Source organism: Sus scrofa, chromosome 3 (assembly GCF_000003025.6).
Source record: "Sus scrofa isolate TJ Tabasco breed Duroc chromosome 3, Sscrofa11.1, whole genome shotgun sequence".
In the NCBI taxonomy this organism is placed as follows: Eukaryota; Metazoa; Chordata; class Mammalia; order Artiodactyla; family Suidae; genus Sus; species Sus scrofa.
Genome location: NC_010445.4, coordinates 8,000,188 through 8,026,991, shown reverse-complemented (window position 1 = coordinate 8,026,991; position 26,804 = coordinate 8,000,188). Strand labels below are relative to the sequence as shown.

Sequence of the window (26,804 nt, the reverse complement as noted above, 5' to 3'; positions counted from 1 at the left end):
CCATAGCGGGCGGGGCCTCGTTGCGCTCCGGGCTTCCCCGCCTAGGTTTTGTGGCGCCTCCCGAAGGTCCTGGCCGCCGGATAGTGAAGGAATAAACTGAAGTAATTACATCAAGAGGGTGTGCTCCTTACACGTAGGCACAGAGACACCATTTTTATATTGTTTCAGGCCGTGAGCCCAGAGGGCTTATTCCGGCTTGGGGAAGGGGCCGTAATCTGTTCTCGGTCGCTGCCAGGACCTGCGCCCGGAGGGGGCGGGGCCAACATGGCGCCGAGCGCCGGGTGAGCGGCGCTTTGGCGGCGGTGAGAGGCTTTTCCTGCGCGGGGAGCTCGGCTGGCGGGGGCGGGTCTGAGTGGTACCCGGGATTAGGCCCTTTGAAGGGCCCGAGTGGGGACTGCAGGAGGACGGTTGGTTGTGTGTCCTTGCGCTTTGGGACTCTGTGTGTGTGCACTGGAGGGATGTTGGGGGGATGAGGGGGGCTCTCTACGCCTTCTTTCGCGCTGTCCCCGTTGCCCGGGGACCTTCGAACCGCTTCCCTGTTGGGGAGACTGCCACATGGATCTAGGTCAAGTTAACCCTCAGTGAAGCCTTCCTGCCGACTCCACTGGCCTGAGGTTTCTTAAGGCCGTAGCGTGTTTTGTGAGCCTTTACTGGCAGAGGGTACCGCAGGGTATTGCAGGATTAATGGGAGTTCGCCAGGGAACTGGGACACCATCGCCTCCTATATACCCGGCTCCAGACACAGAGTATGTGTTGAATAAGTGTGTTCCCTGCAGATAAGGCTTGTAAAAGGGGGGAGGAGACTTGGGATAGTTTGAGAACTAAATTGTCTTTCACCTTCATCTTCCCGCCCCCTCCAGTAGGCCCACACCCGCCCCCCACCTACACCCCACAGTGAGTCCTAAACACTTTTGACATTAGCTTTCCTAATGCCAACTTCAAGCGAGCCACTTTCCTTTTGGCCACAAAAGTAGATTCCGAGCTTGGACCTATGTCTTGTTGATTCGATAATAGTGGTACCGAGTATTTATTGAGCACGTACATGTTTAAGTATTACAACTCATTCATTTATTCAACAAATGTTTATTACTGAGTATCTAGTGTGTCTCAGGCTCCATTCTAGGGTCTCAGAATACATCAGTGAACATAACACCGAACATCTCTGTGGACACGGTGAGGAAAAGGGAGATGTAGTCATAAGAAGTAATACAATGTGTACTAGCAGATATTAAATTCCATGGGAATTTTTTTAAAGCAGAGTGGAGGTGGGGTGCAGTAGTGAATAGGGTGATAGAAATCAGCAGCCAGGGACATCTGGGGAAGAGCATTCCAAGCAGAGGGAACAGAGCAAAGGCCATCACAGCAAGGAGGACAGTGGGGCTGGATCAGTGTGAAAGGAAGGAAAGGAGGTCAGAGATGTGATGGGGGGAGAGCAGATCACCAAGGACCTTGTAGATGGTAACGAGGATTTGGGATTTACTCTGGCACATTGGGAGCCATTATAGGGTTTTGAGCAGAGAAATGACCCAATCTGACTTATATTTTTACAGAATCACTCTGGCTGCTATGTTGGGCATAGATAGAGGGAGTAAGAATGGAAGAAGACCTTGTCAGGAGGCTAGTGAAGTTCCCTGGGAAACAGATGAGAGTGACCTGGCCATGCAGTGGGAATGGAGAGATCAGGCTGGATCACCTGATGGATTTGATATGAGGACTCACATAAAGAATGAGCACCTGGACCAATGGCATTGCTGTGAAGATGAGGAAAGCTGAGGCTGGAAGAGATGGAGATGGGGAGATCAGGAGTTCATTTTTAGAAGAGGTTTTTAGTAGGTTTTTTTGTGTGTGGTTGTTTTGTTTTGTTTTTAGGGCTGCACTTGCGGCATGTGGAAGTTCCCAGGCTAGAGGTCCATTCAGAGCCACAGCTGCCGGCCTGTGCCACAGCAGCTTGGGATCCAAGCCGCATCTGTGACCTACACCACAGCTCATGGCAATGCCAGATCCTTAACCCCTAAGCAGGGCCAGGGATCAATCCCACACCCTCATGGATACTAGTTGGGTTCCTAACCTGCTGAGCCACAACAGGAGCTCCTTAAGGAGACAGTTTGATATAGAAGTCCGGAGTTAGGAAGAAAACTCTGGGCTGGGAATATAAATATGCTGTCTTCTTTGAGTTCTCTTATGGCTTAGCAGGTTAAGGTCCCACGTTGTCACTGCTGTGGCTGGGGTCACTACTATGGTGTGGGTTCAGTCCCTGCCCTGGGAACTCCCACATGCTGCGGGTGAGGCCAAAAGAATTTTTTTTACTATCCTCAGCCTATGATACTGAAAGCTATGAGTGGTTGAGGTCACCAAGGTAATAAGTATAGCTCATAACTATACAAGGACTGAGCCCAGCAGACTCCAACGTCAAGCAGATAAGAAGAGGAAGAACCAGTAAAGGAAAGGGAGAGAGAGTGGCCCATGAGGTAGGAGGAAGAACCAAGAGAAGGTGGGGTGGCAGTGGTGTAAAGACAGTGTTTTCAGAAGGGAGCAGGCAACTATGCTCTGTGCCACTAAGAGGTAGAATAAGATGGGGAAATTTGAGAGGACTTTGGATTTGACAGTGTGGAGTCTCTGCGACTTTTCTTTTGGCTGTGGCCTCAGCATGTGAAAGTTCTAGTGACAATACTATATCCTTAACCACTACGCCACCAGGGAACTCCCACGGTGACCTGATGAGTGCTTTCAAGGACCTAGAGGAGTCAAAATCCTGCTTGGAGTAGGTTCAAGAGAAAAGGAGAGGAATTAGAAAGAGAGATAAGACAGTCTTTCAGGGAGTTTTGTTGCAAGGAACCAAAGAAAACCAGAGTATCACTAGCAGAAAAGTGGAATAAAAAGTTTTTTCCTTAATTTTTAATTGTGAAATACATATAAAACTTACCATCTTTCTTTTTTTTTCTTTTTATGGCCACGCCCACGGTACATGGAAGTTCTCTGGGCAGGGATTGAATCTGAGCCACAGCTGTGACCTGTGCCACAGCTGCAGCAACACCGGGCCCTTTAACCCACTGTGCCAGGCCAGGGATCGAATCCATGCCTCTGCAGCAACCCAAGCAGCTGCAGTCTCCTTAGCCCACTGCTTCACGTCGGGAACTCCCCTCTTAACCATTTTTGAGTGAATCACTTTTAAGTTCTGTGGCATTAAGTACATTCACATCGTTGTGCAACCCTCCCCACCATCCATCTCCAGGACTCCTTTCATGTTGTAAAAGAGAAACTCTGTTCCTGTTAAACAGTAACTGCCCCTCCTCCCCTCCCCAGCTTCTGACAGCCACCCCTCTGCTTTCTATCTCTGAATTTGACGACTCTATGAGCCTCATGTAATTGGAATCACATAGTAGTTATCCTGCTGTGACTGGCTTATCTCACTGAGCCTGATGTTCTCAAGTTTTATTCGTGTTGCAGTGTGTGTAGGAATTTCCTTCCTTTTTATTTATTTACTTATTTTTAGGTCCTTACCTGCAGCATATGGAAGTTCCCAGGCTAGAGGTTCACTTTGCAGCTGTAGCTGCCAGCCTATATCACAGCCACAGCAATGCCAGATCCTTAACCCGCTGGGTGGGGCCAGGGATCAAACCCGTGTCCTCATGGATACTAGTCAGGCTCGCTATCACTGAACCACGAGGGGAACTCCCTCCTTCCTTTTTAAAAAGGGATAATATTCCACCATATGGAAGGACCACCGTTTCGTTTTTTTTAAGGTGGGAGAAATGACTGCATTTTCTCATCACATTCAATTGTATAGGCATATAGGCTCAGAGGGAGGGTTGTACTGAACCAATACTGTATCTTTGTCAAGCATGAATAATGATGCAAGAAAGGGCAAGAAAGATGAAGGCAGGCACATTAACAACCTTAGGGGAAAAAAGACACTTTCCACATTTTACAGAGAAGGAACCCAAAGCGGGGAAAGTTTAAGTACTTGCCCAGGTAACATAGCTAGGAAGCGCTAGGGCTGGGGTTTAAACTGAGAGCTGGAGTTCCTGCCATGGCACAGTAGGTTAAGAATCCCACCACAGCTGCTCAGGTTGCTGCCATGGCTCGGGTTCGATCCCTGGCCCAGGAACTTCCATATGCCTCAGGTGCAGCCAAAAAAAAAGGAAACTGAGAGCTGAGATCCTCCTCCTACTAGATCTCACTTGTATGGTACCTGGCTTAGAATCAGAGCTCAGGAAACTGTCGGATTGCATCCGAGTGCTCCCTCCTCCTGTTGAGCCGCGACTGACTCCCATAGGGATGGACAGGACACCCCACAGCCTCTTCCTCCCAACATCTCCACTGTCCTCCCTTTGTTGTGGCCTCTCCTGACCACACAGCTCCTCTTCTTTGGGTGTCGTGCTCACGCTTCCTCCTCACCCCACCCCCCCAGCCAGGGTCTCCATCTCTCCTCCCTGGAGCCTCATCCTTCAGGGGAGGGGAAGAGGGGCTCCAGAATGGCCGAGGAGAAGAAGCTGAAGCTGAGCAACACCGTGCTGCCCTCGGAGTCCATGAAGGTGGTGGCCGAGTCCATGGGCATCGCTCAGATTCAGGAGGAGACCTGCCAGCTGCTGACAGATGAGGTCAGCTACCGCATCAAGGAGATTGCACAGGTACCCTGGCCCCGCTGCCCAGCCCCGCGTTGTAGGGAGGGTGCTGCCCAGGCCACCTTCTTCCCCAGGGTCTCGGGTTGACGTCTGTCCTCCCATTCCCAGGATGCCTTGAAGTTCATGCACATGGGGAAGCGGCAGAAGCTCACCACCAGTGACATTGACTATGCACTGAAGCTAAAGAACGTGGAGGTGATGGGGACGCACAGGACTAAGAGGGGGCAGGGTGCCGAGACCTCCTGGATACTGTACCTGCTTCCGCCACGCCTGCACAGGCTCCTTTCTCATCCCAGTGTTTCTCTCCCTCCTGTTGTAGCCACTGTATGGCTTCCACGCTCAGGAGTTCATCCCTTTCCGCTTTGCCTCTGGCGGTGGCCGGGAGCTCTACTTCTACGAGGAGAAAGAGGTTGATCTGAGTGACATCATCAACACGCCTCTGCCCAGGGTGCCCCTGGACGTCTGCCTCAAAGGTTGGAGCTGGGGAGGGGAGGCCGGGGCCTAGCAGGAGGGAAAGGAGGAGCGATGCTTCTGGGTTCGAGGAACCGCAGGAGTGAAGGAGCCCTCACTGTGAGAGAGTCAGGGTGGAGTCACTTCCTGACGTCCACACCCGGTCACCTCGATGCCTTCCCTCCTTGCAGCTCATTGGTTGAGCATCGAAGGCTGCCAGCCGGCTATACCAGAGAACCCCCCTCCAGGTAACCTCCATGCCCAGTGCCCACCCTGCCCCCATTCCCCCTCCTCCTCCCTTCACGTCTGCTGCCCTGATTGCTTTCCCGCCAGCTCCCAAAGAGCAGCAGAAGGCTGAGGCCACAGAGCCCCTGAAGTCAGCCAAGCCGGGCCAGGAGGAAGACGGCCCCTTGAAAGGCAAAGGTCAGGGGGCCACTCCAGCTGACGGCAAAGGTCAGTCCTGCTGGGCCAGGCCTCTCCTGCTCTTGCCCCAAAGCCAGATGCTCATTTGTGAAGCGGGTGAGGTCAGGGCAAGGGGCAGGACCTCAGGCCAGGAGCCCCAAGAAGGATCAGGAAGCCTAAAGGAGACTGGGTCTCCCTGGGGCAGGGAGGGTTGGGTCAGGGTTTGTACGGTGCGGTGCTGCGGCCTCCTCTAGAGCTTTCTTTTCCAAACTTGATTCACACAGGGAAAGAGAAGAAGGCGCCGCCCCTGCTGGAGGGGGCCCCTCTGCGCCTGAAGCCTCGAAGCATCCACGAGCTGTCTGTGGAGCAGCAGCTGTACTACAAAGAGATCACAGAAGCCTGTGTAGGGTCGTGTGAGGCCAAGAGAGCGGTGAGGCCCCACAGCCCTGGGCTCCCCCCCCACCCCACTAGAGGCCCCGAGACAACAGACACCTCCTCACTTGCCCCCCCCCGCCCCGCCCCACCACAGGAGGCTCTGCAGAGCATCGCCACGGACCCCGGGCTCTACCAGATGCTCCCACGCTTCAGCACCTTCATCTCGGAAGGGGTGAGAGGACGCGGGGGAGGGGGACGCAGGACCTACGCCGGGGTTCAGGGGGGAGGCGGTGGAAGAGGCAGCTCGTGTGAGGGGTCCCATCCCCGATCCCTTCTCCCTGCCCCGCCCCCCAGGTGCGCGTGAATGTCGTGCAGAACAACCTGGCCCTGCTCATTTACCTGATGCGCATGGTGAAGGCGCTGATGGACAACCCCACTCTGTATCTAGAGAAATATGTGAGTGGACCTGCCTGCCCTGCCGCCATCCCCGTCCTTGGGGACCCTGCCGCCACCAACAGGGGACCACTTGTCAGCACCGGCTGACTCCAGGCTTCTCCCCTAGGTGCACGAGTTGATCCCAGCTGTGATGACCTGCATCGTGAGCAGACAGCTGTGCCTGCGGCCAGACGTGGACAATCACTGGGCGCTCCGGGACTTTGCCGCCCGCCTGGTGGCCCAGATCTGCAAGCACTTCAGCACAACCACGAACAACATCCAGTCTCGAATCACCAAGACCTTTACCAAGGTGAGCTGGAGGTGCAGGGGCCCTCTCACGTCACTGCCGGGGGTCGTCACCAGAACGACGAGAGCTTCACCCAAACCCGTGCGGCTGCGGTAAACAACATGGAAAACCAGGGGCAGCGGGCAGGGGGATAGGAACTGGGACCTGAGCCACATCTGTCGTGTCTTAATGATTTACAAAGAAAGCGTGTTTATGACAGACTGGGGTCCTTACCAGTTAGCTTTTCATGCCCCTTTATTTGGGTTTATTTTCTGGCCCCTTACAGAGCTGGGTGGATGAGAAGACCCCGTGGACAACGCGCTACGGCTCCATCGCAGGCCTGGCAGAGCTGGGACACGATGTTAGACGCTGGGGGGAGCACTGGGGGAGGGGAGGGATTGGGAGGTCATAGCGGGCCACCACCCCCGGACCCAGGAAACCCTGTGGTGACCCCAGGGCCCTGGCTTCTCCCCTTTCTTTCCAACAGGTGATTAAGACTCTAATTCTGCCAAGGCTACAGCAGGAGGGGGAGCGGATCCGCGGGGTCCTGGATGGCCCGGTGCTGAGCAATATTGACCGCATCGGGGCTGACCACGTGCAGAGCCTCCTCCTGGTGACAAAGCCCCGCCCCTGCCCTCCCCCACTTCTTCCCACAAATCTCCCCTCCGCCCCCGCCACACACACAACAGGGTTTAGCAAGGGTATATATAGCATCTTCTGTTCCCTTTGCCAGTCTTCCCTCATACATTCAGAGCACACCTCCGAGTCCCATATCGTTTTACACATGGAAAGACTGAGGCACTGAGGAGTCAAGAAAGAAATACGAGGTCTCCTCCGATTCAGCCCCTGGCCCAGGAACTTCCATATGCTGCAGGTGCAGCTGTGAAAAGAAAAAGAAAAAAAAAAAAAAAAAGGCAGAGAAATAAGGTCTTAAGACTCAGCCTGTGACTTGGAAACTGCATGGCCCCTGATGCTTCTGTGTCGCCCTAGCCTATTCTGCACAAGGCCTACGCCCAGTGGACCAGCTGGGCCCTAGATGATACCAGTGTAGTCAGCATGTTCTTCTCTCACACCAGCTGGCGCCCGTGTTCTCTACACACACTGATACCCCAGTGCCAACTGGCCTCCAGCAGGAACACACTGAAACAGTGGGTGGCCTCCTTTGCCGCCCCTTCCCCGTCAAGGTTCTGAGTCCCAGCCCTCCCTCTACCTGGCTGTTTTTTGCCTTCTTTCTGCAGAAACACTGTGCCCCGGTTCTGGCAAAGCTGCGCCCGCCACCTGACAACCAAGATGCCTATCGGGCAGAATTTGGGTCCCTCGGGCCCCTCCTCTGCTCCCATGTGGTCAAGGCCCGGGCCCAGGCTGCTCTGCAGGCTCAGCAGGTCAACAGGACCACCCTGACCATCACCCAGGTCGGTGCGGTGTGGGGCGGGGGTGAGCAGGGGGAGACGAGGGTGAGGCGAAGTGGAGAACCCAGGGTGGTTCTCGTCCTGGCACAGACACACAAGCACACGCTCACTAGCACAAGACACAGGGCCCCCGAGCCAGCAGTCTTGGGGGAGTCTAGGCCCCCTTGCTGACAATGGCCGAACCCCAGTGAGACCCACTGAGGAGCAAAAGGAGCCCTTCTTTCTGTAGCTGGTGAATGTTTTTCATAGATGGAGACATTTTCTTATGGAAGTTCCCAGGCAGGGCTGGAATCTCAGTGGCAGCTGTGACCTACGCCAACAGCTGCAGCAACGCCCGATCCTTAACCCATTGTGCTGGGCCGGGGACCAAACTGGGGACCTGAGCCAACGCAGTTGGAGTCTTAATGTATGGCACCACAGTGGGAACTCTTGGCAACATTCTCTTCCTGCTTCTTCTTGTTATAGCCCCGGCCCACGCTGACCCTCTCACAGGCCCCCCAGCCTGGCCCTCGGACCCCTGGCTTGCTGAAGGTCCCTGGCTCCATCGCACTGCCTGTCCAGACACTGGTGTCTGCACGAGCTGCTGCCCCACCTCAGCCTTCCCCTCCCCCAACCAAGTTTATTGTAATGTCATCGTCCTCCAGCGCCTCATCCACCCAGCAGGTAAGCGGAGCATGGGGAAGCAGAGACCGTGGGCAGTGTCGCCGTGTCACTGATTGTTTGGTTGGAGCGAGGGGAGTATCTCCCAGGCCTGGGGTGTGGGGAGGGAACACGCACTGCCTGTCTTCCCGCCCAGGTCCTGTCCCTCAGCACCTCGGCCCCCGGCTCAGGCTCTACCACAACCTCGCCCGTCACCACCACCGTCCCGAGCGTGCAGCCCATCGTCAAGCTGGTTTCCACCGCCACGGCCGCGCCCCCCAGCACTGCCCCCTCTGGTCCCGGCAGTGTCCAGAAGTACATTGTGGTCTCTCTTCCCCCCACAGGGGAGGGCAAGGGAGGCGCCACCTCCCATCCTTCTCCAGCCCCTTCCCTGCCCTCCGCCCCCTCCCCGCTTGGGGGCAGCGCCCTCTGTGGGGGGAAGCCCGAAGCGGGGGAGAGCCCCCCTCCCGCCCCGGGGACTCCAAAGGCTAATGGCTCCCAGCCCCCCGGATCTGGCTCCCCTCAGCCTGCGCCTTGATGCTGTCACAGGCCTGCCCACCTTCTCTGCCCCGGACTCACACTCATACACACACAGGCTCGCGCACGCTAGATGGAAGGAAGGCGTAGCTTCCTCCGCGTGACCTTCTCTTTAGATACTGTACAGCCAGCTCCTCAGAATAAAAGTTTCATTTTTAAGGTGTGGTCCCCCAGTCCTTCCCAGGGCAGATCCCACAGGAGGGTTGAACCCACCGAGCTCCCTTAGTCTCTAGGACACAGGACTCTTCGAGCCACACCCACAGCAAGAGGCCAGGACACTGGAGGAGAAAACATCGTCCTTCTGCTACACAGACCCGCTCTTGCCGCCTGAGTCCTTATTCGGGAGCCTCAGATCCGAATGACGTAGGCATCACTGTGGCTTAGGTGTCGCACCCACTTGTGGGGGTTGGCGTTGCCGCAGGGTCTGAACGGCAGCCTGAGGAAGCGAACCTGGAGGCCGGAGCACGTGTGCCGGGGAAGTTCGAAGGAGAGGCTGGCAGGGCCCAGCCCCAGAGGAGCCGCGCCGGAGGGCCCTGGGCCGGGAGGCCCAGGAATGCCCGGGACATCCATCTGTGAGGGGCAGAGGTAGGGGAGGGTGCTGAAGGCCCAGAGAGGAAGGAGGGCGGGGGAGCCGAGGGGCCAGGAAGCCAATCACGCTGACCCACCGCACTCAGAGGCAAGCGCCAGGGGCTGGAAATGGAAGTGGAAGGAGAGGGCCTCCGAAAACCAGCGGCTGATACCTGGAAGAGGCCTGAGAGCTGCGAGCCTCCCTGCACCCGGGGCAGGTCCCAGCGAAGGGCTCCCTCCCTCAGTTCTGCCTTCTGCTCTGGGCTGCTCAGCTCCTGAGAGAGGCTGGAGGCCGGAGAGGAAAGGCGCTAAGACCAGCCCCTGGTCTCCTGGGGTGGGGCAGGCCAGTGCCAGCCCACTCTCCTCCCCCAGTGCCATCCTGTTGTCCAGCGAAGCAGGTAAAGCCACTCTGTGAGGGTTCATGGTGCCCACACGCTCACCTGACCACCCCTCGCGGCAGCGGAAGGTGCAGCCTGACGTTGAGAGCCTGGCTGCAAGGGAGAAAGGGGCAGAGTCAGCCCAGGGAAGGCAGTGACGTGTCTGACTTCGTTAATGTCACAACTGGAGTTCCGCACAAGTGCCACCCCAACCCCCTGCCAAACTCTAGAGCCGCCAGACTGGATTCTGAGGCTGGTGCCTGCACCTGAAGGTGGAAATGGCAGGTATCTTGGCTTATGGAGATAAACCAGGCTTGGCTACCCCGACTCGTACCTCTTTGGGGGCAGGTCACAACGTAACTTCAGATAAACCTGGAGCCTGGGTAAGAGGGAACAATACTGTTACTCAGGCCCTAGCCTGCTGGCATCGCACCATCCCCCATGCAGGGCCGCCAGGTGTGGCTGTGTCAGCTGTGCCCCAAGAAGGAGAGAAGGGCTGAAATCCACCCAACTCTGTGAGCTACGACATGCCACTTGTGGGGGGGTATGCCTTCTGCAACTTGGAGCCTGTGACTACCACCCTCCTATGTAATCAGTCTTGAGATGTGTGTATAAAACACATGTGTGCAATTATATTAACTGGGGCCCCCAGGGAAGTTCTAAAGAAGAGAAATGGTCTCACCTGCCAGAGCCTCGGTCCCACTGCACAGAGGGAAAGAGCCGGAATGGGAGCGGGGAGGGGAGGTCATCTGAGAGCTGGTAGCGCATCACCGTCAGCTGAGAGCAGAGAGCAACGGAGACGAGTTTGGTCTCCTCCCACTCGAACTGCCTCCCTTCCCCTCGGGAGATGGAACATGCTAGGCTGGCCCGATCCTGACCTCACCCTGAGGGGGCTGCAGGCGGAGGATTCGATGAGATTCAAACTCATCCAGATGCACTGAGCTGTGAAATGAGACCTCATCCACCCGAATTCCTGGCCCATAACCTGGAAAAAGAGAAAGACTCCTCTCCTAACCCATATTTTGAGGGAAAAGGGCAGGGAGGGGATCTGACTCTTAACTTGCCTCCATGAAACCTGTGGCAGTGACCACTGCCTTGGAAAGACCCTCACCTCTCAGTTCTGACTTCCCCACACAAAACTCTTCCGTCAAGCCAATGCGCATCTCTGTCAGAGAAAAGAACATCAGAAAAAGCCGCCAAAGAACACCACGCACATCACCAAGGAGCCAATCCCAAACGCCACCCTGGTCTAGCCTGCAGGCTGCTCACCGGAGCCGCTGGGCAGAAAGCTCTTGAGTCGGATCTCTCCCTGCACGTCCACCTTCAGCAGCGAGCCCTGAAAGCGCCAGGAAGGTTCATGTGCAGAAGGGACCTCCCCGACATGTCTCCCAAACGTCACCTGTCCTCAGCAGCAAGGCTGGGGGCCCACACTTACGTTAGAGGCTATCAGTACGGACAGTCTCTCGACCACGTCCAAGAACACTTCGTTCTTTTGGCTCTGAGGAAGAGAGGGGGATTTGGTGGGTGGCGATTGACTGGCTATTATTCTAACACAGACAGGCAAAAAAGGACAGGTCACTAGAGGCTGGAGCTCTGGGATGGGGACACAGGAAAGGGAAGGGACGAGATCACCTATGTCTAGAGGAGATGGAAAGACAAGCTGGGCTCCGGGACTCTGATCTGCACCCGTCAACCCCACCCTTACCTGGTCAGAGCGGCTGGACAGGACAGGGCGGCTGGCTGCACTGCTGGGGGCCACTTTGCTCTGTTGTGTCTCGGCCCCAAACTGGAAAGCACCCAAAGCAATCAATCCTCAGGTCCGACACTCCCCACCAACCCTCATCCATGCTGGCCTCCTCTGTCCCTTGACTGACCAAGCCAACACTGCTGAGGTCAAAGAGGCTGAAGGGCTTGCTGACCACGGCCTCCGTCTGGATGAAGTTCCTCAGCATCTCCATGGATGTGGTCTGTACGTAGCCATAGTCCTGCGGGCAGAGGAAGGACATTTTTTGGGTGGTCAGTGGGGCGAAGGGGTGAAAATGAGTGGACTTGGTCTCCCAACCACGGGATGTATCTTCAGAGAATAGGGGACAGGGAAGGACGTTCTCAGACCTCACCAGCACTTCATCCAGGAGTTCGTAGACCAGAGCCACGTTGCGGGAGATGGTCCCCTCGCCCAGGGAGCCACAGTAATCTCCCAGGAGAGTGGCTAGCCTGCAGAAACACAATGGAGTGTGCATATCGGCCTCCTCTCCCACCCCCACGCCCATGTGCCCAGCCCTGTCCTCCTCACCGGGAGAGCAGCTCTAGGAGGCTGAAGGGAGAAATGTTCTCTGAAGTCGTGGCCACCAAATAGAGGCCGTTGTGTCTGATGTGAATAAAATGACGGTCATCGTGGTGCTGAGGTAGAGGCAGGGGGAAAAGCATTAGGAAACGAGAGTTGTAATGATTCCTGGCCTGTGAGACAGGCTAGTATCCGGATTCCCCTACTTACTAGCAACGTGATTTGGGGCCACATATGAAACCTCCCTAGAGCCCAGCTTCCTATTGTGTAAATGGTATTAATAACAGTACCAACTAACTGAGTAGCTGAGGACAGAGATGTGTAAGGAACTGTGCCTGGAACACGGTTGCTGCTCAATAAACTGCCATTAACATTTGGACTACTGCACTTCCCAAGTAGAAGCTCTCAGGGAAAGAGCCCTGGGAAGATCCCCGCACTGCCCTCCCCACCCCAGCCCCCGCCGCCTCGGAGCGCTGAGCGCATCCCTTCCACCACCACCCCCCACCCCCGCCAGTGGTTACCATGACAACAGGAGACTCGTCTCCGGGCAGTCCCGTCAGCTTCCGGTAGAAGAGCTCTGCCACATCCCGGCCGCCGCTGTCTCCGCGGACTGACGGGATAGAAGAACAGCTAAGGAGCCAGCGACACTGGCTAGCTCGGAGGCACCAGTCCCACCCAGCCCCAACCCCGCCCCGCAAGCCAAGGATACAGTCCTTGTAGATGAGCGGGTCCCCCTTGGAGGACAGAATGAAGAACTGGGAAATCATGGCCGTTCTGGAGGGTAGACCAGGAGGCAGCGAAAAGTTGGGCCTGCCCCGCCCTGCGGCCCCGGAACAAAAGGACGGGAATGGGCTGGCCCTTTAAGAGGGCTTCTCCTCCGACCGCGGGAAACCTGGCGCCTGCCCCGCCTCGCTCAGCCTTTCCCTCTCAGTACCCGCGCCATTTCCCCGTCAGTCACCCCAGGTTCTCCCGGTGATTGGTTGACGCTGGGGCCTGTGGCGAGTGGGCGGGGCGGAGGACCTCCTCTCTGATTGGCCCGCACACAGCGGCGCTGGTCACATGGGGGGCGACGTTTCGCGCCAATTTCGGTTGGTCGGCTGCGGACCACGGCGCAGACGGTTTTTGCTGCCCAGGCAGTGAGAGGTCTGAGCCCGCCAACTGCTGCCGCGCAGCCCTGGGCAGCAATGGCACTTAAGGACTACGCTCTCGAGAAAGGTGAGGGTCTGCAAGCGTGGGAGGGGCGTCCTGCGCGGAAAGGTTCCTGACCAACACCTGTTGGTGGTGGGTTGGGTTCCTGAGGGGCCTGGCCCGGAGCGCAAGGTCAACGGTAGGGTCGGGAAGCGTCGGGGCTGAGGCCTACGGTAACTGGGAGGCGTACGAGGCGCCAGGGTCGGGGAAGAGCTGGTAACCGGGTCCGGGAAAGGAGTGGGTATCGTGGGGTGGGGGGCGGACACCCCGGCTGGAGGCTCCAGAAGGAACGGTCGCGCCTTAGACCAAGGCTTCCAGGGGCCGTAAGGTTCAGGGTCTGGCACCCGCGGGCCCGCTTCCTTCCACGGTCTTAGGCACTCAAGAGTAGCCGCGTCCTCCCGCGACGCGCCGAAGCCCCGGGGGCGGGCAGGCCTGAGCCGCTGCGCGCCGGGATTGGTCGCGTCAGGCTAACCTCCAAGCGGAAGTGAAGGCGAGCGGAAGTTGCGCGACACCGCTGGAGGGTGTCGTGTGTAAACAGTGTCCTTCCGCGCGGTGGCCGCGGAGAGAACTACTGAGGATGGGGGCGTGCCTGGGATGGGGGAGTTTAGAGGAAGACCGAGGGAAGAAGTGGTGGGGTGGGACGGAGTGGCCCTCGAGGAGCTGGCCAATCGCTGGACGGTCTCCCGCCCTGAGCGGAGGAATCCCGGGCTGTGAGGCGGCGGCATCATCTGGGCCCATGTGCTTCTTTGTTTACTAAGAGCGGAAGCAGTGGCGGGAGAGGGGGTGGGGCGGAGGACGGGCCTGGTGGCGGAGGTCCCGGTGAGAGCGGCGATTTAGGAGACAGAAAGAAAAGGGGAAGCGTTCGCGCGGAAGAAAAGCTGAGAGTCTTGAGATCTGGGTGTGTTGCCAGGTGTGGGAGGCCCTTGGAAAAGGGTTCCGAGATTTCTAACTAAGGCTGAGAGTGGAATTCCCTTGGGGGGTGGGTGTTGGGTAATATTCGCAACTGCCAGGGGTCCCTCTGCTCCCCCAGATAAAAACGGACTTGGAAAAGGAGTTTGTAGGTTTGTTTAAATAAATCTTCATTTATCTAATTAGTTCAGAGATCTCATTTTAAGTGAAAGTGAATCAGAGGAGTTTGGAGTAAGGTATCTGAAGAAAGATTGATCGTCACGATTTTACACTTTCCTTGTAGAAAAAGTGAAGAAGTTTCTACAGGAGTTTTACCAAGATGACGAACTTGGCAAGAAGCAGTTCAAGTATGGGAACCAGTTGGTAAGTCTAAGGTTAGGTAGAAGAAATGGGATGGTGGCTTAAGGAGCTACTAAGAAGTGGCCTGACTTGTTTTAGCAAGGCTGTTTTTCTCTTTAAGTGACAAGTTTAGCATCATACCTGTTAACAGTACTATATTCACAATAATTAAGGTATTTTTAGGAGTTAACTGAGAGGTGAGTATTTTTTCTGTCTCACAGTGCTCTTTCTGTCCTTTGGAGGCTTGGTAACTTGTGTGTTGAGCCACAGTGATGGGTTCTTGCCTGTGAACTTGGCTCTGTTGCCGTCTCCCCCCACCCCCAGGTTCGATTGGCTCATCGGGAGCAAGTGGCAATGTACATAGACCTAGACGACGTCACTGAGGATGATCCTGAGTTGGTGGACTCCATTTGTGAGAACACCAAGCGCTATGCCAGGCTCTTCGCTGATGCTGTGCAAGAGCTGCTGCCTCAGTACAAGGAGAGGGAGGTGAGGAAAATGCAGGGCAAGAAACTTAGGTTTCTGTTGAGAAGCTACTCGGGTATTTTCTTCTATTGCTGTTGTTAGGCCCTGACACAGCATGTGGAAGTTCCCATGCCAGGCATCCAACCTGAGCCACAGCAGCAGCAACGCTGAATCCTTAACCCATTGTGCCACAAGAGAACTCAGGTATTTTCTGAGCTGGCAAAAAGGGTGGTGATTGCTGCCTGGAGCCTTTTATGCTGTCTCCTTTCCCTATCTTACCACTTAGTTTTCTTATTTTCCTATCCTTTCAGGTGGTAAATAAAGATGTCCTGGATGTTTACATTGAGCACCGGCTGATGATGGAGCAGCGCAGCCGGGACCCAGGGGCAGCCCGGAGTCCCCAAAACCAGTACCCTCCTGAACTGATGCGCAGATTGTGAGTGGGCTCAGGGGGAAGTATGTGGGGGTTTGATCCCCAGCACCTTGCTCATCACTTTCTTCCCCCTTTAGCGAGCTGTATTTTCAAGGCCCGAGCAGTAGCAAACCTCGTGTGATCCGTGAAGTACGGGCTGACTCTGTGGGGAAATTGGTAACTGTGCGTGGAATTGTCACTCGCGTTTCTGAAGTCAAACCCAGAATGGTGGTGGCCACTTACACTTGTGACCAGTGTGGGGCAGAGACCTACCAGCCGGTATGTATAGAGCAAAGAATGGGAATGTGTTTACTTTTGTCAGCGGTTTTTGTATGAATTAATTTGTTTTGTGATGATTATATGTTGTCATTACTGGTCTGTTAATTGTAAAACACACCTGTGTGTTTTCATTCTTTTTCCAGCATGGGATGGCCTTTCCATCCATTCTGTGTTCTTGGTGTACTCAGCAATCCCATGTTTTCTATCACAGAGAAGAAACGTCATTTAGGTGACTAACTCTAAGGAGCCCTTTTTTTTCTCATTTCCTCTGGTGCTTTGTTTTTTGTATCCTAGATCCAGTCTCCCACTTTCATGCCTCTGATCATGTGCCCAAGCCAGGAGTGCCAGACCAACCGCTCAGGAGGGCGACTGTATCTTCAGACACGTGGCTCCAAATTCATCAAATTCCAGGAGATGAAGATGCAAGAACATGTGAGTTTGGGGGATGTGGTCTGGGGCTCAGGGAAGGGGGAGCTTGGGAGTCCGTTTGATTCTTGTAGTCGTTCAGAAGCATAAGAAAGAAAGTAGAACAAAAGGGGAGAGTCGAGGCAGAGAAGTCAGTGAGAGCAGGACGGGGTTTAACTGGAACTTTCTGAGTTGGGAAGAGTTTTAAAAAAAAGCCTAGTTTTCCTCTTGTCAGCTTGCTTGAGGCTAAGCAGACCAAGAAGTGGCCATAGTGTGTATAAGGAGAGAAAGGCAGGCCTCATGGACCCTTCTTCCCCAGAGTGACCAAGTGCCCGTGGGAAACATCCCTCGCAGCATCACAGTGCTGGTGGAAGGAGAGAACACGAGGATCGCCCAGCCTGGGGATCATGTCAGTGTCACCGGTATCTTCTTGCCGATCCTGCGCACCGGGTTCCGACAGGTGGTCCAGGTGAGAAAGTTGAAAATGAGGTGGTGGTTCCTTTTTTCTCATCTCCTCACTCTTTAACAGCCCCACAGAGAAGAGTGACAGCAAGCAACAGAATACCAAACAAAGCAGAACAGAGGGTTCTGTCAGGAACTCCTCAGGGACTCACATGGAAGGGCAAGTTAAAGGCGCTTCATTCATACCCTGGTGTTTTCCTGCTCAAGGGTTTACTCTCAGAAACTTACCTGGAAGCCCATCGGATTGTGAAGATGAGTAAGAGTGAGGATGATGAGTCTGGGGCTGGAGAGTTGAGCAGGGAAGAACTGAGACAAATCGCAGGTGAGGGGTCAGGGGAAAGACTGGGATCCAAATTTCTCCCTAGCAGTTTTTTTCTCCCAGAAAATACTTAGTCTTCTTTTTCCCACAGAGGAGGATTTCTATGAAAAGCTGGCAGCCTCCATTGCCCCGGAAATATACGGCCATGAAGACGTGAAGAAGGCACTGCTGCTCCTGCTGGTGGGAGGGGTGGACCAGTCTCCTCGAGGCATGAAGATCAGGGGTGAGTGGAGGCATTTGGGAGGAAGAAGGGTAAGGACCTTCCAGCGTCCACAGGCCATAGAATAAGCCTGCCTCGGCTTCACGGGCACGGGGGGCATGGGGGGCAGACCTTGAAAGTGTTGTTTTCGGACAACTTGGATTGAAAGAAAAGTCACTCGGGGGCCTCCTTCCTCCAGGCAACATCAACATCTGTCTGATGGGGGATCCTGGAGTGGCCAAGTCTCAGCTCCTGTCTTACATTGATCGCCTGGCCCCCCGCAGTGAGTTCTCAGACCCTGGGAGGCAAGCCCGAGGACAGGAGTAGGACCACCTCGTTCCGTGTTTGTGCTCTTCTGGGAGGGGTTGGGGGGTGGAGATGTGATCAGCGCCACCACGTCGCGGATCTGCAGCTGCCTCGGGCAGGCCTGGCTGGGTCAGCGGAGCGGTCGGGCAGGCCTCGCCTCACTGGCCCCCTTCCTTCTTTCCTTTGCCCTCTTCTTAAACACAGCTGCTAACTTCCTCTCTTCCTGCCCCTTTTGTTCAGGCCAGTACACAACAGGCCGAGGTTCCTCGGGAGTGGGGCTCACGGCCGCCGTGCTGAGAGACTCCGTGAGTGGAGAGCTGACCTTGGAGGGTGGCGCCCTCGTGCTGGCCGACCAGGGCGTCTGCTGCATTGATGAGTTTGACAAGATGGCGGAAGCTGACCGCACAGCCATCCACGAGGTCATGGAGCAGCAAACCATCTCCATTGCCAAGGCAGGCATTCTCACAACACTTAATGCCCGCTGCTCTATCCTGGCTGCTGCCAACCCTGCCTACGGACGCTACAACCCTCGCCGGAGCCTGGAGCAGAACATACAGCTTCCTGCGGCTCTGCTCTCCCGATTTGACCTCCTCTGGCTAATCCAGGACCGGCCTGACCGAGACAATGACTTGAGGTGAATATTCGCAGCACAACAGCCAAGGAGCCACCCCTCAGTTACACCCTCTGGGGGCGGGGGAATATTCGCAGCACAACAGCCAAGGAGCCACCCCTCAGTTACACCCTCTGGGGGCGGGGGATTGGAAACCTCCTCGTCAGCCCATGGAAACTGGAGCATTTCCCTCTTGCAGAAGGGGCTGGTCCAGTTCTCAGGGTGGGTCAGGGTTGAAATGCAGATGATCATTTTCTGAGAAAGTTTGTCTCTGCTGGGCTGTGACACACAGAGCTGAGAGAGTAAGATGTAGGCTTGGGGTACAGTGCGGATCACCGAAAAAAGTGTTCATACTTGCCTCCCCTCTTCCAGGTTGGCCCAGCACATCACCTACGTGCACCAGCACAGCCGGCAGCCCCCTGCCCAGTTTGAACCTTTGGATATGAAGCTTATGAGGTAGGAGAGCTGGGTGAGGACTGGTGTCGTTCCCCACTCGCTGTGTGTGTGGCAGTGTGTGCATCTCTCTCTGTCCTGGGGTTCCCCTGCTTGGCCACAGGAGACCATCGCATAGAGCTTGCCTTTCCTACCACTTGCATCACCTACCTGTCTCAGGGCTGAGAGGGGTTCAGATTTTAGGCAAAGCTGGATCCTGCTGCATGGATATTTTTCTTTTGGGAGCCACACCCATAGTATATGGAAGTGCTTGAGACCAAATCCCAAGCCACAGCTGTGGCAACACACCGCAAGGGGCTGGGAATCAGACCTGTGTCTCCACAGACACAACAGATCATTTCACCTGCTGCACCACTGTGGGAACTTGGGATACTTGATAGCACTGTTTTCTCCACAGAGTCTGCCCAAGAGCTCTAGGTATTTTATCTATTTTCCTGAAGTTAACATGTGACATGGCTAAAGGAGAGGACTTCACCATCTCTTAAGACAGGTGGATTTGTCTTACGCAAAAACCATTTTCCTTTGGGCCCTTCCTGACTTTTGTCTCTGGCTGACAGTGCCAGCCCCACACTGCGGATGTTTGGCAGGAGGGGCAGGGCCTAATTTTAAGTTGGGAGTAATTTGAAATGTGACACTTGGAGAAACGAGTGATTTTTAAGCAAGCAACATTAATTTGTTTTTCCTACTTATAAGTACATCTACCCCCAAGAGTTTTCTTAAAGGTAAAACTTAATACGGAAAAAACACACCCTGCCATCTCTCCTTTCCCACAGGCGTTACATAGCCATGTGCCGGGAGAAGCAGCCCACCGTGCCCGAGTCCCTGGCTGACTACATCACCGCCGCATACGTGGAGATGCGGCGAGAGGCCTGGGCTAGTAAGGATGCCACGTACACTTCCGCCCGGACCCTGCTGGCTATCCTGCGACTGTCCACGGCGCTGGTGAGTGCCGTCTCTCTTGCACTGGAGGATGGTCTGTTTGGGCTCTTACTGGGCAGCCTGCCTTAACGCACCCTCGCTGCCTCCTCCCTCCCTCCCAGGCCCTGCCGGGGCTAAAGTGCTGACAGTGCAGATAGTGGTCCTCTCCGTGCTACCGCACTGTGGGTACTTGCTGCTCCAGCAGGGCACGCACAGCGTCCTGGAGGGAAAGGCCTTCTCCCTGCTTCTCAGACCTCACCGAGGAGGCGGGTGGGGTTCACTTCACTCCCTGTGTCCTAGATCCTGTGCTAGAAACCCACCCTCACCTTGGACCTTAGTCCTGGGGGCTCCAAAGTGCTGTTCGTGCAGGTAGTGTGATAACCTAACCTACTGCTGAGCTAGCACTTCCCGAGCCCCAGGGGCGCAACCTCTGCCCATCGCCTTCTTGGCTGAGCTCCCAAGCTCCATCTGTCATGGTGGGGAGCCCAGTGGAGTTCCGAAGGGTCTGGTCTCCCTCACAGGACAGCTGAACACCGGGACTGGCCAGTGTTGAGAGGCGGAGACTTGGGCAATTGCTGGACGCTGCCCTGGGCATTGCACTTGTCTCGGTCTGACAGTGCCGGCCCCACACTGCGGATGTTTGGCGGGAGGGGCAGAGCCTCTACGCATTTATGAGCGGGAACATGTGGGTTGCCAATCTTAAAACTGGAGTCGGGGGGGGGTGTCCCTGACTTTGTTCCATCACCTCCTCCGTTCCCATCTCTCCCTACCTTCCCCTTAGGCGCGTCTGCGGATGGTGGACACTGTGGAGAAGGAAGACGTGAACGAAGCCATAAGGCTGATGGAGATGTCCAAGGACTCGCTTCTGGGTGACAAGGGCCAGACAGCTAGGTGAGTGGCTTAGTGCAGGATGTCCGGAGTTGCCTTGACCTTGAGTAGAACAGTTATCCTGTGACTTCTGCATCCCATATCTGTGATGCTGGTCTCAGGTCTTTAGACCCCTAACACTGACCACCGCTGTTCAGATACTGGCTGTTCTGGTTACACCCTGGCCTTACACACCCATGCTTGTTTCCTCCAGGACTCAGAGACCGGCAGATGTGATATTTGCCACTGTCCGTGAGTTGGTTTCAGAGGGCCGAAGTGTCCGATTTTCTGAGGCAGAGCAGCGCTGCATATCTCGGGGCTTCACACCTGCTCAGTTCCAGGCAGCCCTAGATGAGTATGAGGAGCTAAACGTCTGGCAGGTCAATACCGCCCGGACCCGGATCACTTTTGTCTGATTCCGACCTCTTGAGACACTGGGGTCTGTCTACTGGGCTTACCGTGCTAACCCCCCTTCCTTTAAAGGCCTAATGATGCCCTGGGGGGTGGGGAGAGGCCCAGCTGCACTTGTATTCATTCCTTTTGCTAATAAAGTGTGTAGATTTGCTGCCTTCTGTTAAAACAGAATTTTGCAAGTTTTCAAGATTCACCTTACTCATAGTTGTCTTACCCAGCCACTTAGTCTCAAAAAAAGGTATGGCCACTAGTACCTCTGCCTCCTAGGGTTCAGGCATGTATCACACTGTAGGGAGCACACAAGGCTGCAGTAAGAGAGAAGCCACCCCTTGGCAATACGGTGCCCGCAGGGTCAAGGCCTCAAGATCCAAGATGAGAGACCTGTGTGGTACCTAACAGAGAGGACAGAGCCACCAGAAGGGGTGCTGAGGGGCTGCTCCCCTTTATTAGTGACTGGTTTCTCTAAAGGGAGTAGAGCACCCCTCCCCTTGACAGTTGTCCGACCCTGGTGCATCACCCCTTCAAGTACCCTCTTGTCAGAAGAAGAGCCCCCGCATCCGCCTGCCGATGCCTTGTCGGTCATAGAGGACGTTGAACTTGTTCACGAACTGGTTCATGGTATTGCACGTTTTGGTGATGGTGCCTAGGTAGGCCATGAGTCCCACGTCATTGCATTGCTGCAAGGAAACAAAGAACCAGTTTCCCAGGGGCTCTGGCTCCAATGTCCTGCATGCAGAAATGGTGGCATGAGCCCCACCCTCCTGATCCTGGGCTTTATACTCACATCATAAAAGTCTGTCTTGAACTTATCAGTGCTGAGCACTGGGAGGCAGTGACACAGAGCATAAGCCTCCCGCAGGATCTCATGGTTAAAGGGGACCTCTCCTAAAGGCACAGCAAAGGGCTGCATTAATGTGATACTGTTGCTTCCCCAGGAAGGAGAGAAAAAGTGGTTCAAGTGTCAGGGGGACACCTGTCCTACCTGCTTCAGAGGCCTTGACATACTCCAAGATGAGCTTGACGCGGCTGTGCAGCATCTTGATGGCGCTGTGCTGCGCAATCAGGTGTTCCGCCACTACACAGGGTCAGGCCAAGGCTGAGAAGGCATGGGGCCAACACGTCCCACCCCCCGCTGCGAAGGAAACCCCTCCAGCCTGCATTACCAGTGGAGTTCTCTCCGCTGCCTGTTGCTGTCATTCGGGCCACATGATCTACACCAATGCGTTCAGCCTCCTCTGTGGCCAGGGTATAGGTCAGCTCAGCAAAAAGCATCGTGGCCTACAGGGCACAGAGAGAGAGTCAAAAGCAGGAAACACCGGGAGCAGGGTCTGAGAGTTGAAGGGTATGGCATTACCTCTCCATTGATGATATCTATAACAGACTCAAAGACGCTGACCGGAAGCTGTAAAGAGGAGATGGGCGAAGAGCTCTTAGTAACAGCACACGTACCTGAAGGGCCCCAAACCAGGCTTGGCCCTTTCGCATTCCGTTTTTCTATGTCCCCAAGTTACAAGTAGGAATTATCCCATTTTAGTACATGGGGGAAATGCAGTTTAGAGGTTAAATGACACCCAAAGTCTCAGCTGGTAAAGAGAAGGGAGAGTCAATTCAACAGAGGCGATACAGTAAAAAACAGGATGAGAATTAAAATCTGGGTAGGCATAGCAATGGACAAGCAGGACAAAGTAGCCACGGGCTCAGTATTACTCACATCTGTGTGCTTAGTCATAGGGTTCAACTTAAGAAACAAAGGGCTCTCAATTATCTCGCACACCTGGAAGAGGGGGCAGATGCACCTGAGTGCCAGGGCCCATTTTTCTCCCGCTCATCCTCTGTCCTCCGCCCCAACGTGCAAACGGAAGTGTGTATACCTGCTTATGGACGTGGATATCAGAGGGGTCAGGCGGTCCCCCTGTGGTATACCAACCCAGAAACTCCAGCTCCTTGAACACCTGTTTAACTGAGGAGGAAAGGGCCAGAGCACAGAGTATTTTTTTTTTTTTTTTAAATATCGCTTCTTTAATTTGAAGCTCCTGGTGGATTTTAACCAGCTTCTCCCCATCCCATCCCGGCTCAGTTTAGAGTAAGTCATCTCTTCTATCTTCTCCTTACTTTGTGGGAAGTAACCAAATATGTTCTTTTTTTTTTTTTTTTTTGGTCTTTTTTCCATTTCTAGGGCCGCTCCCGCAGCACATGGAGGTTCCCAGGCTAGGGGTCCAATTGGAGCTGTGTCCGTCGGCCTACACCACAGCCACAGCAATGCAGGATCCGAGCTGCACCTGCGACCTACACCACTGTTCATGGCAACACTGGATCCTTAACCCATTGAACAAGGCCAGGGATCGAACCCGCAACCTCATGGTTCCTAGTCGGATTCGTTAACCACTGAGCCACGACGGGAACTCCCAAATATGTTCTTTTTTAAAGATCTCTACAGCTACCTTCTCGTCACTTGGCCTCCATTCTGCTCATCTCCTGTTTATTTTTTTCCCCCCAACCCTCTCCACCTTCCCTATTCTGATTTTCTTTCTTTTTTTAACTCCCACTCCTCTCCCCCACCTCTATTCCCCTCTCACACTGCTCCTCCTTGGTGTAATAATATTCCTTGTCAATGATAATCTTCTCTTCCACGGTGTGGGACAGCAGCTCAAAGGAGTTCATCACCTCGATATTTCGGCCCTCCTGCTTCCCGATCAGAGCCCCAATCACTGGAGGAGAGGACACAAGAGGTGAGGGTAAAGAATCCTGAAACTTAGTTAAATCAGTATAGCCTGAGGGTCTGAGGTCAAGTGAACCCAGTACTAGGGAAACGGGTGGTTTGCGGCGGAAGAATTGGCTTCAGCAAAGGAAAGGGAAGGACCACCGTTTGGGGGAGATGACCAGGAAAAGAAGGCCAGAGAATTACGCCGAACACTCACCCTGCATAGGCCGCCCCTCCTGGGAGCGCATGCGAATCCAATGGTCTGAGATGTTGAGAATGACGAGGGGGTGAAGGGCGACTGAAACACTGCCAGTCACTCCGGAGGCCATCACGCTGGGGACGACTAAGCAGTTGGAAGAGAGGGTGAGAGTCCGGGTCCCACGTTCCCCCCGGGAGATGGGAGGGGAAGCCAGCAGAGCCGGGCCATACATCCCTCCCGCAAGTTATCCCAGGGAACGCGCCGCTGACCCGCCCTCCCGACTTCCCCGGGAGTCCAGGAAGGCCTTGACGCGCCCCAAGGGCGTCTCCAGAAGCCGCTCCCTCCCGGTCGGTTACCTGCTGCATCCACCTCCATCCCGCTGCTCCCTCCGGTCCCGTTCGCCGCAGCCGCCGCCGCCATTTCCCCCGCGCCCGCCAGTGTCGGCCCCGCCCCCTCCCTGCCGGCTTCCGTAGGCAGCAGCGCATGCTCAGTGCGGCCGTGGCGCGCGCCTGCCCAGACCCGCGCAGGCAGCCCTGGGTCGGGGAGAGCCGGCAGGTCTTAGTAGCCCTCTCGCCTGCCTCTGACCTTGAACAACTTACTTAACCGCACCCTGATCGTCCTAAAGTATACTGGGATTAGACTGCCTACTTTGTAAGGCTGCTGCAGCATGAATGAAACTTCATGTTGTTGCCCTCAGAGTAAAAGCCACACTCCTAACCACCTGCAAGACCCTGTAAGATCAGACCCCTGCCCGCCAGCCAGCCCTGGCCTCTGCTTTTCTGCCCTTTGATCGCCGTGCTTCAGCCACATTGGCTCTCGTGTCTGTTCCTTGCACACGTCTCACTCATCCCCACCGAAGGGCGTTCTGTCGCCTTTATCACTGTAACACGTGATCAAAACTACCTGACATATGGGCACCTAAATGATTTCTTTTTCGGGCCGCATTCACAGCATGCAGGAGTACTCGCACCAGGGACGGAACTCACGCCACAGCTGTAATCAGAGCCACAAAAGTTCAAATCCCGCTGAGCCACAGGGGAACTCCATAAATGATTTTTGAGTGAATGAATGGTTTGCCAGTGGAGCCTGGTCCTGAGTGCCTTGGTCTACACATCCTTTCTTTCCTCCTTCCACCTCATTACCTACAGCACTGAGAACATCCCTGGCATTTTCTAACCCCTCCCAACTTCCCTCTACCCTCCGTCTCCGTTAGTCTTTCAAAACTCACTTCTGGGAGTTCCCGTTGTGGTCAGCAGGTTAAGAACCCAACTAGTATCAATGAGGATGTGGGTTCGATACCTGGACTTGCTCAGTGGGTTAAGGATACAACGTTGCCACAAGCTGCAACAGAGGTCACGGATTGGGCTCAGATCTGACATTGGCTGTGGCATAGGCCAGCAGCTGCAGCTCGGATTCGACCCCTTGCTTGGGAACTTCCATATGCCAAGGGTGCGGCCCTAAAAAGAAAAAACAAAAAACCACCTCCGGCAAACCTAGCCCACTCCAGCCCTCTCCCCACCCCTACACCCGAGCAAGTTGTGTACACTGCCTTTACCCTGTCTTGTCGCCCCTACAATTTGGCTGGTTCTTTAGGTGTGTCTGTAACACACCCAAGTGTTAGCTCCTAAAAAGCAGGTAGAGACCTGTACCTTTACCTGCGGAGCCTACTCTGCTGCCCAGAGATGTTTTCTGGTGATAATAGTGACTGGTGCGAATTAAGCTATCTCTCCATTTAAGAGCCTGCATAAAGGGAAATTAAACGACCAGCAACTCTCAAAGTAAAGGCCTGAGAAATCCTGCAGGGAGGGAGATCTCCTGGCCAAAGGGAAGTTAAGAAAGCGTTCCTCTCCAAAGCAACAAGCAAACACAAAAAACAAAGGAAAGAATAAAGAAAGAGGAGCTCTCATTCTAATCCCCAACGAGTGAAAAAACTCCCAGGCAACTGAGAGGGTTATGGAAGAACCTCACTTCTCTATATACGGCTCACTTCTCTTAGGAAAAATAAGGTCAGAAATATGTGTCTCTTTTAAATAATAGGCAGCTGCTAAGGAGTGTAATGCTTCTCAGCCAGATTTGAAGGCTAAAAAAAGAATTACGCTGGTGTTAAAGTTGATCGTCTGTGTTGCTGTTTCAATTGTTAAAGAATTCCTTCGCTTTTGAAACATTTTTCAGATAACAACCCATAAAACAGTGGTTACTGTGAAATTTAAAGATAACGCTGAAATTGAATCAGTGGTTTATACATGCATGAAAACTACCACCAAAACCTCAGGTTGGGAGTTCCCTGATGGCCTAGCAGCTGATGATCCAGGGTTGTCACTGCTGTGGCCATCCCTGGCCCAGGAACCTCTGCATGCCATGGGCGTGGCTAAAACAACAAAACAAAACCTTCCGGTTGAAATGATGGAATTCAAGCAGCTATCCCACTGTTCTTTTTTTTCCTTCCAACAAAACTAAACACAATACATCACTCTGTTGTTTTGTTCAATTTTCCTTCCAGAGGGTGGAGGTGACTGGGCTGATGGGGCATAGAGCAGAGGGTCTGCTCAGAGAACCTGCAAAGAAGATACTGCATGGGGACTGTACTGCACATACGAGAGCTGCTGAAAGAGTACATCTTAAAAGTTCTCATCACAAAAAAAAGAAAAAGTAACTATGGATGGGGTGGATGTTAGCTAGACTGATGCTGGGGACCAGTTTTGCAATATATATGAATATTGAATCATTATGTCAGATAACTGAAACTAATATAATACTATAGGTCACTTATACTTCAATTTAAAAAGAAAGAAAAGGGAGTTCCCAATGTGGGTTAAGAATCTGACCGCAGTGGCTCTGGTCAATGCGGGGGCATGAGTTCGATCCTGGCCCAGAGCAGTGGGTTAAAGGATCTGCCATTGCTGCAGCTGCAGTGCAGGTCACAGCTGTGGCTCAGATTCAGTCCCTGGCCTAAGAACTTCCATGTGCTGCAGG

The 26,804-nt window shown here is 54.5% G+C and overlaps 4 protein-coding genes across 11 annotated transcripts; 2 read left to right on the top strand and 2 right to left on the bottom strand.

Moving 5' to 3' along the window:
* Window positions 10-9,317, top strand: TAF6 (TATA-box binding protein associated factor 6). Of its 5 annotated transcripts, none has more exons than XM_021086197.1 (15): window positions 10-302; window positions 4,412-4,631; window positions 4,734-4,820; window positions 4,945-5,098; window positions 5,267-5,323; window positions 5,409-5,528; window positions 5,762-5,907; window positions 6,007-6,084; window positions 6,207-6,308; window positions 6,415-6,597; window positions 6,860-6,934; window positions 7,061-7,186; window positions 7,812-7,985; window positions 8,448-8,645; window positions 8,779-9,317. In XM_021086197.1, the coding sequence occupies exons 2-15, from the start codon at window positions 4,476-4,478 to the stop codon at window positions 9,157-9,159; spliced, it is 2,037 nt and encodes a 678-aa protein (XP_020941856.1). In that variant the 5' UTR covers window positions 10-302; window positions 4,412-4,475; the 3' UTR covers window positions 9,160-9,317. The 5 variants fall into 5 exon arrangements, with proteins under 5 accessions (XP_020941856.1, XP_020941859.1, XP_020941858.1 ...); XM_021086200.1 differs by having other exon boundaries at window positions 49-101; window positions 8,779-9,293; XM_021086199.1 differs by having other exon boundaries at window positions 118-133; window positions 8,779-9,293.
* Window positions 9,291-13,291, bottom strand: AP4M1 (adaptor related protein complex 4 mu 1 subunit). Of its 2 annotated transcripts, XM_021086202.1 has the most exons (15): window positions 13,096-13,291; window positions 12,908-12,996; window positions 12,396-12,502; window positions 12,220-12,316; window positions 11,977-12,087; window positions 11,808-11,888; window positions 11,538-11,600; window positions 11,372-11,438; window positions 11,214-11,267; window positions 10,981-11,087; window positions 10,785-10,879; window positions 10,437-10,481; window positions 10,166-10,216; window positions 9,899-10,010; window positions 9,291-9,728 (listed from the first exon to the last, which is right to left on the bottom strand). In XM_021086202.1, exons 1-15 carry the CDS (start codon window positions 13,151-13,153, stop codon window positions 9,507-9,509), a joined length of 1,359 nt encoding a protein of 452 aa, XP_020941861.1. In that variant the 5' UTR covers window positions 13,154-13,291; the 3' UTR covers window positions 9,291-9,506. The 2 variants fall into 2 exon arrangements, with proteins under 2 accessions (XP_020941861.1, XP_020941860.1); XM_021086201.1 differs by having other exon boundaries at window positions 11,977-12,316; window positions 13,096-13,231.
* On the top strand, window positions 12,945-21,102 carry MCM7 (minichromosome maintenance complex component 7). 3 transcript variants are annotated; one of them, XM_021086193.1, is made up of 15 exons: window positions 12,945-13,601; window positions 14,767-14,846; window positions 15,147-15,311; window positions 15,599-15,723; window positions 15,798-15,978; window positions 16,273-16,410; window positions 16,703-16,852; window positions 17,053-17,167; window positions 17,256-17,387; window positions 17,563-17,646; window positions 17,910-18,303; window positions 18,652-18,735; window positions 19,506-19,674; window positions 20,432-20,541; window positions 20,732-21,102. In XM_021086193.1, exons 1-15 carry the CDS (start codon window positions 13,571-13,573, stop codon window positions 20,931-20,933), a joined length of 2,160 nt encoding a protein of 719 aa, XP_020941852.1. In that variant the 5' UTR covers window positions 12,945-13,570; the 3' UTR covers window positions 20,934-21,102. The 3 variants fall into 3 exon arrangements, with proteins under 3 accessions (XP_020941852.1, XP_020941853.1, XP_020941854.1); XM_021086194.1 differs by lacking the exon at window positions 12,945-13,601 and adding an exon at window positions 14,113-14,472; XM_021086195.1 differs by lacking the exon at window positions 12,945-13,601 and adding an exon at window positions 14,113-14,484.
* COPS6 (COP9 constitutive photomorphogenic homolog subunit 6 (Arabidopsis)) lies at window positions 21,447-24,290 on the bottom strand (the record flags this gene model as incomplete). The annotated part of the gene is given in 10 exon segments (NM_001105299.1): window positions 21,447-21,608; window positions 21,716-21,816; window positions 21,914-22,006; window positions 22,095-22,209; window positions 22,286-22,333; window positions 22,643-22,705; window positions 22,803-22,891; window positions 23,508-23,639; window positions 23,850-23,975; window positions 24,188-24,290. Coding segments are annotated over 10 exon segments (972 nt in total). The 3' UTR covers window positions 21,447-21,467.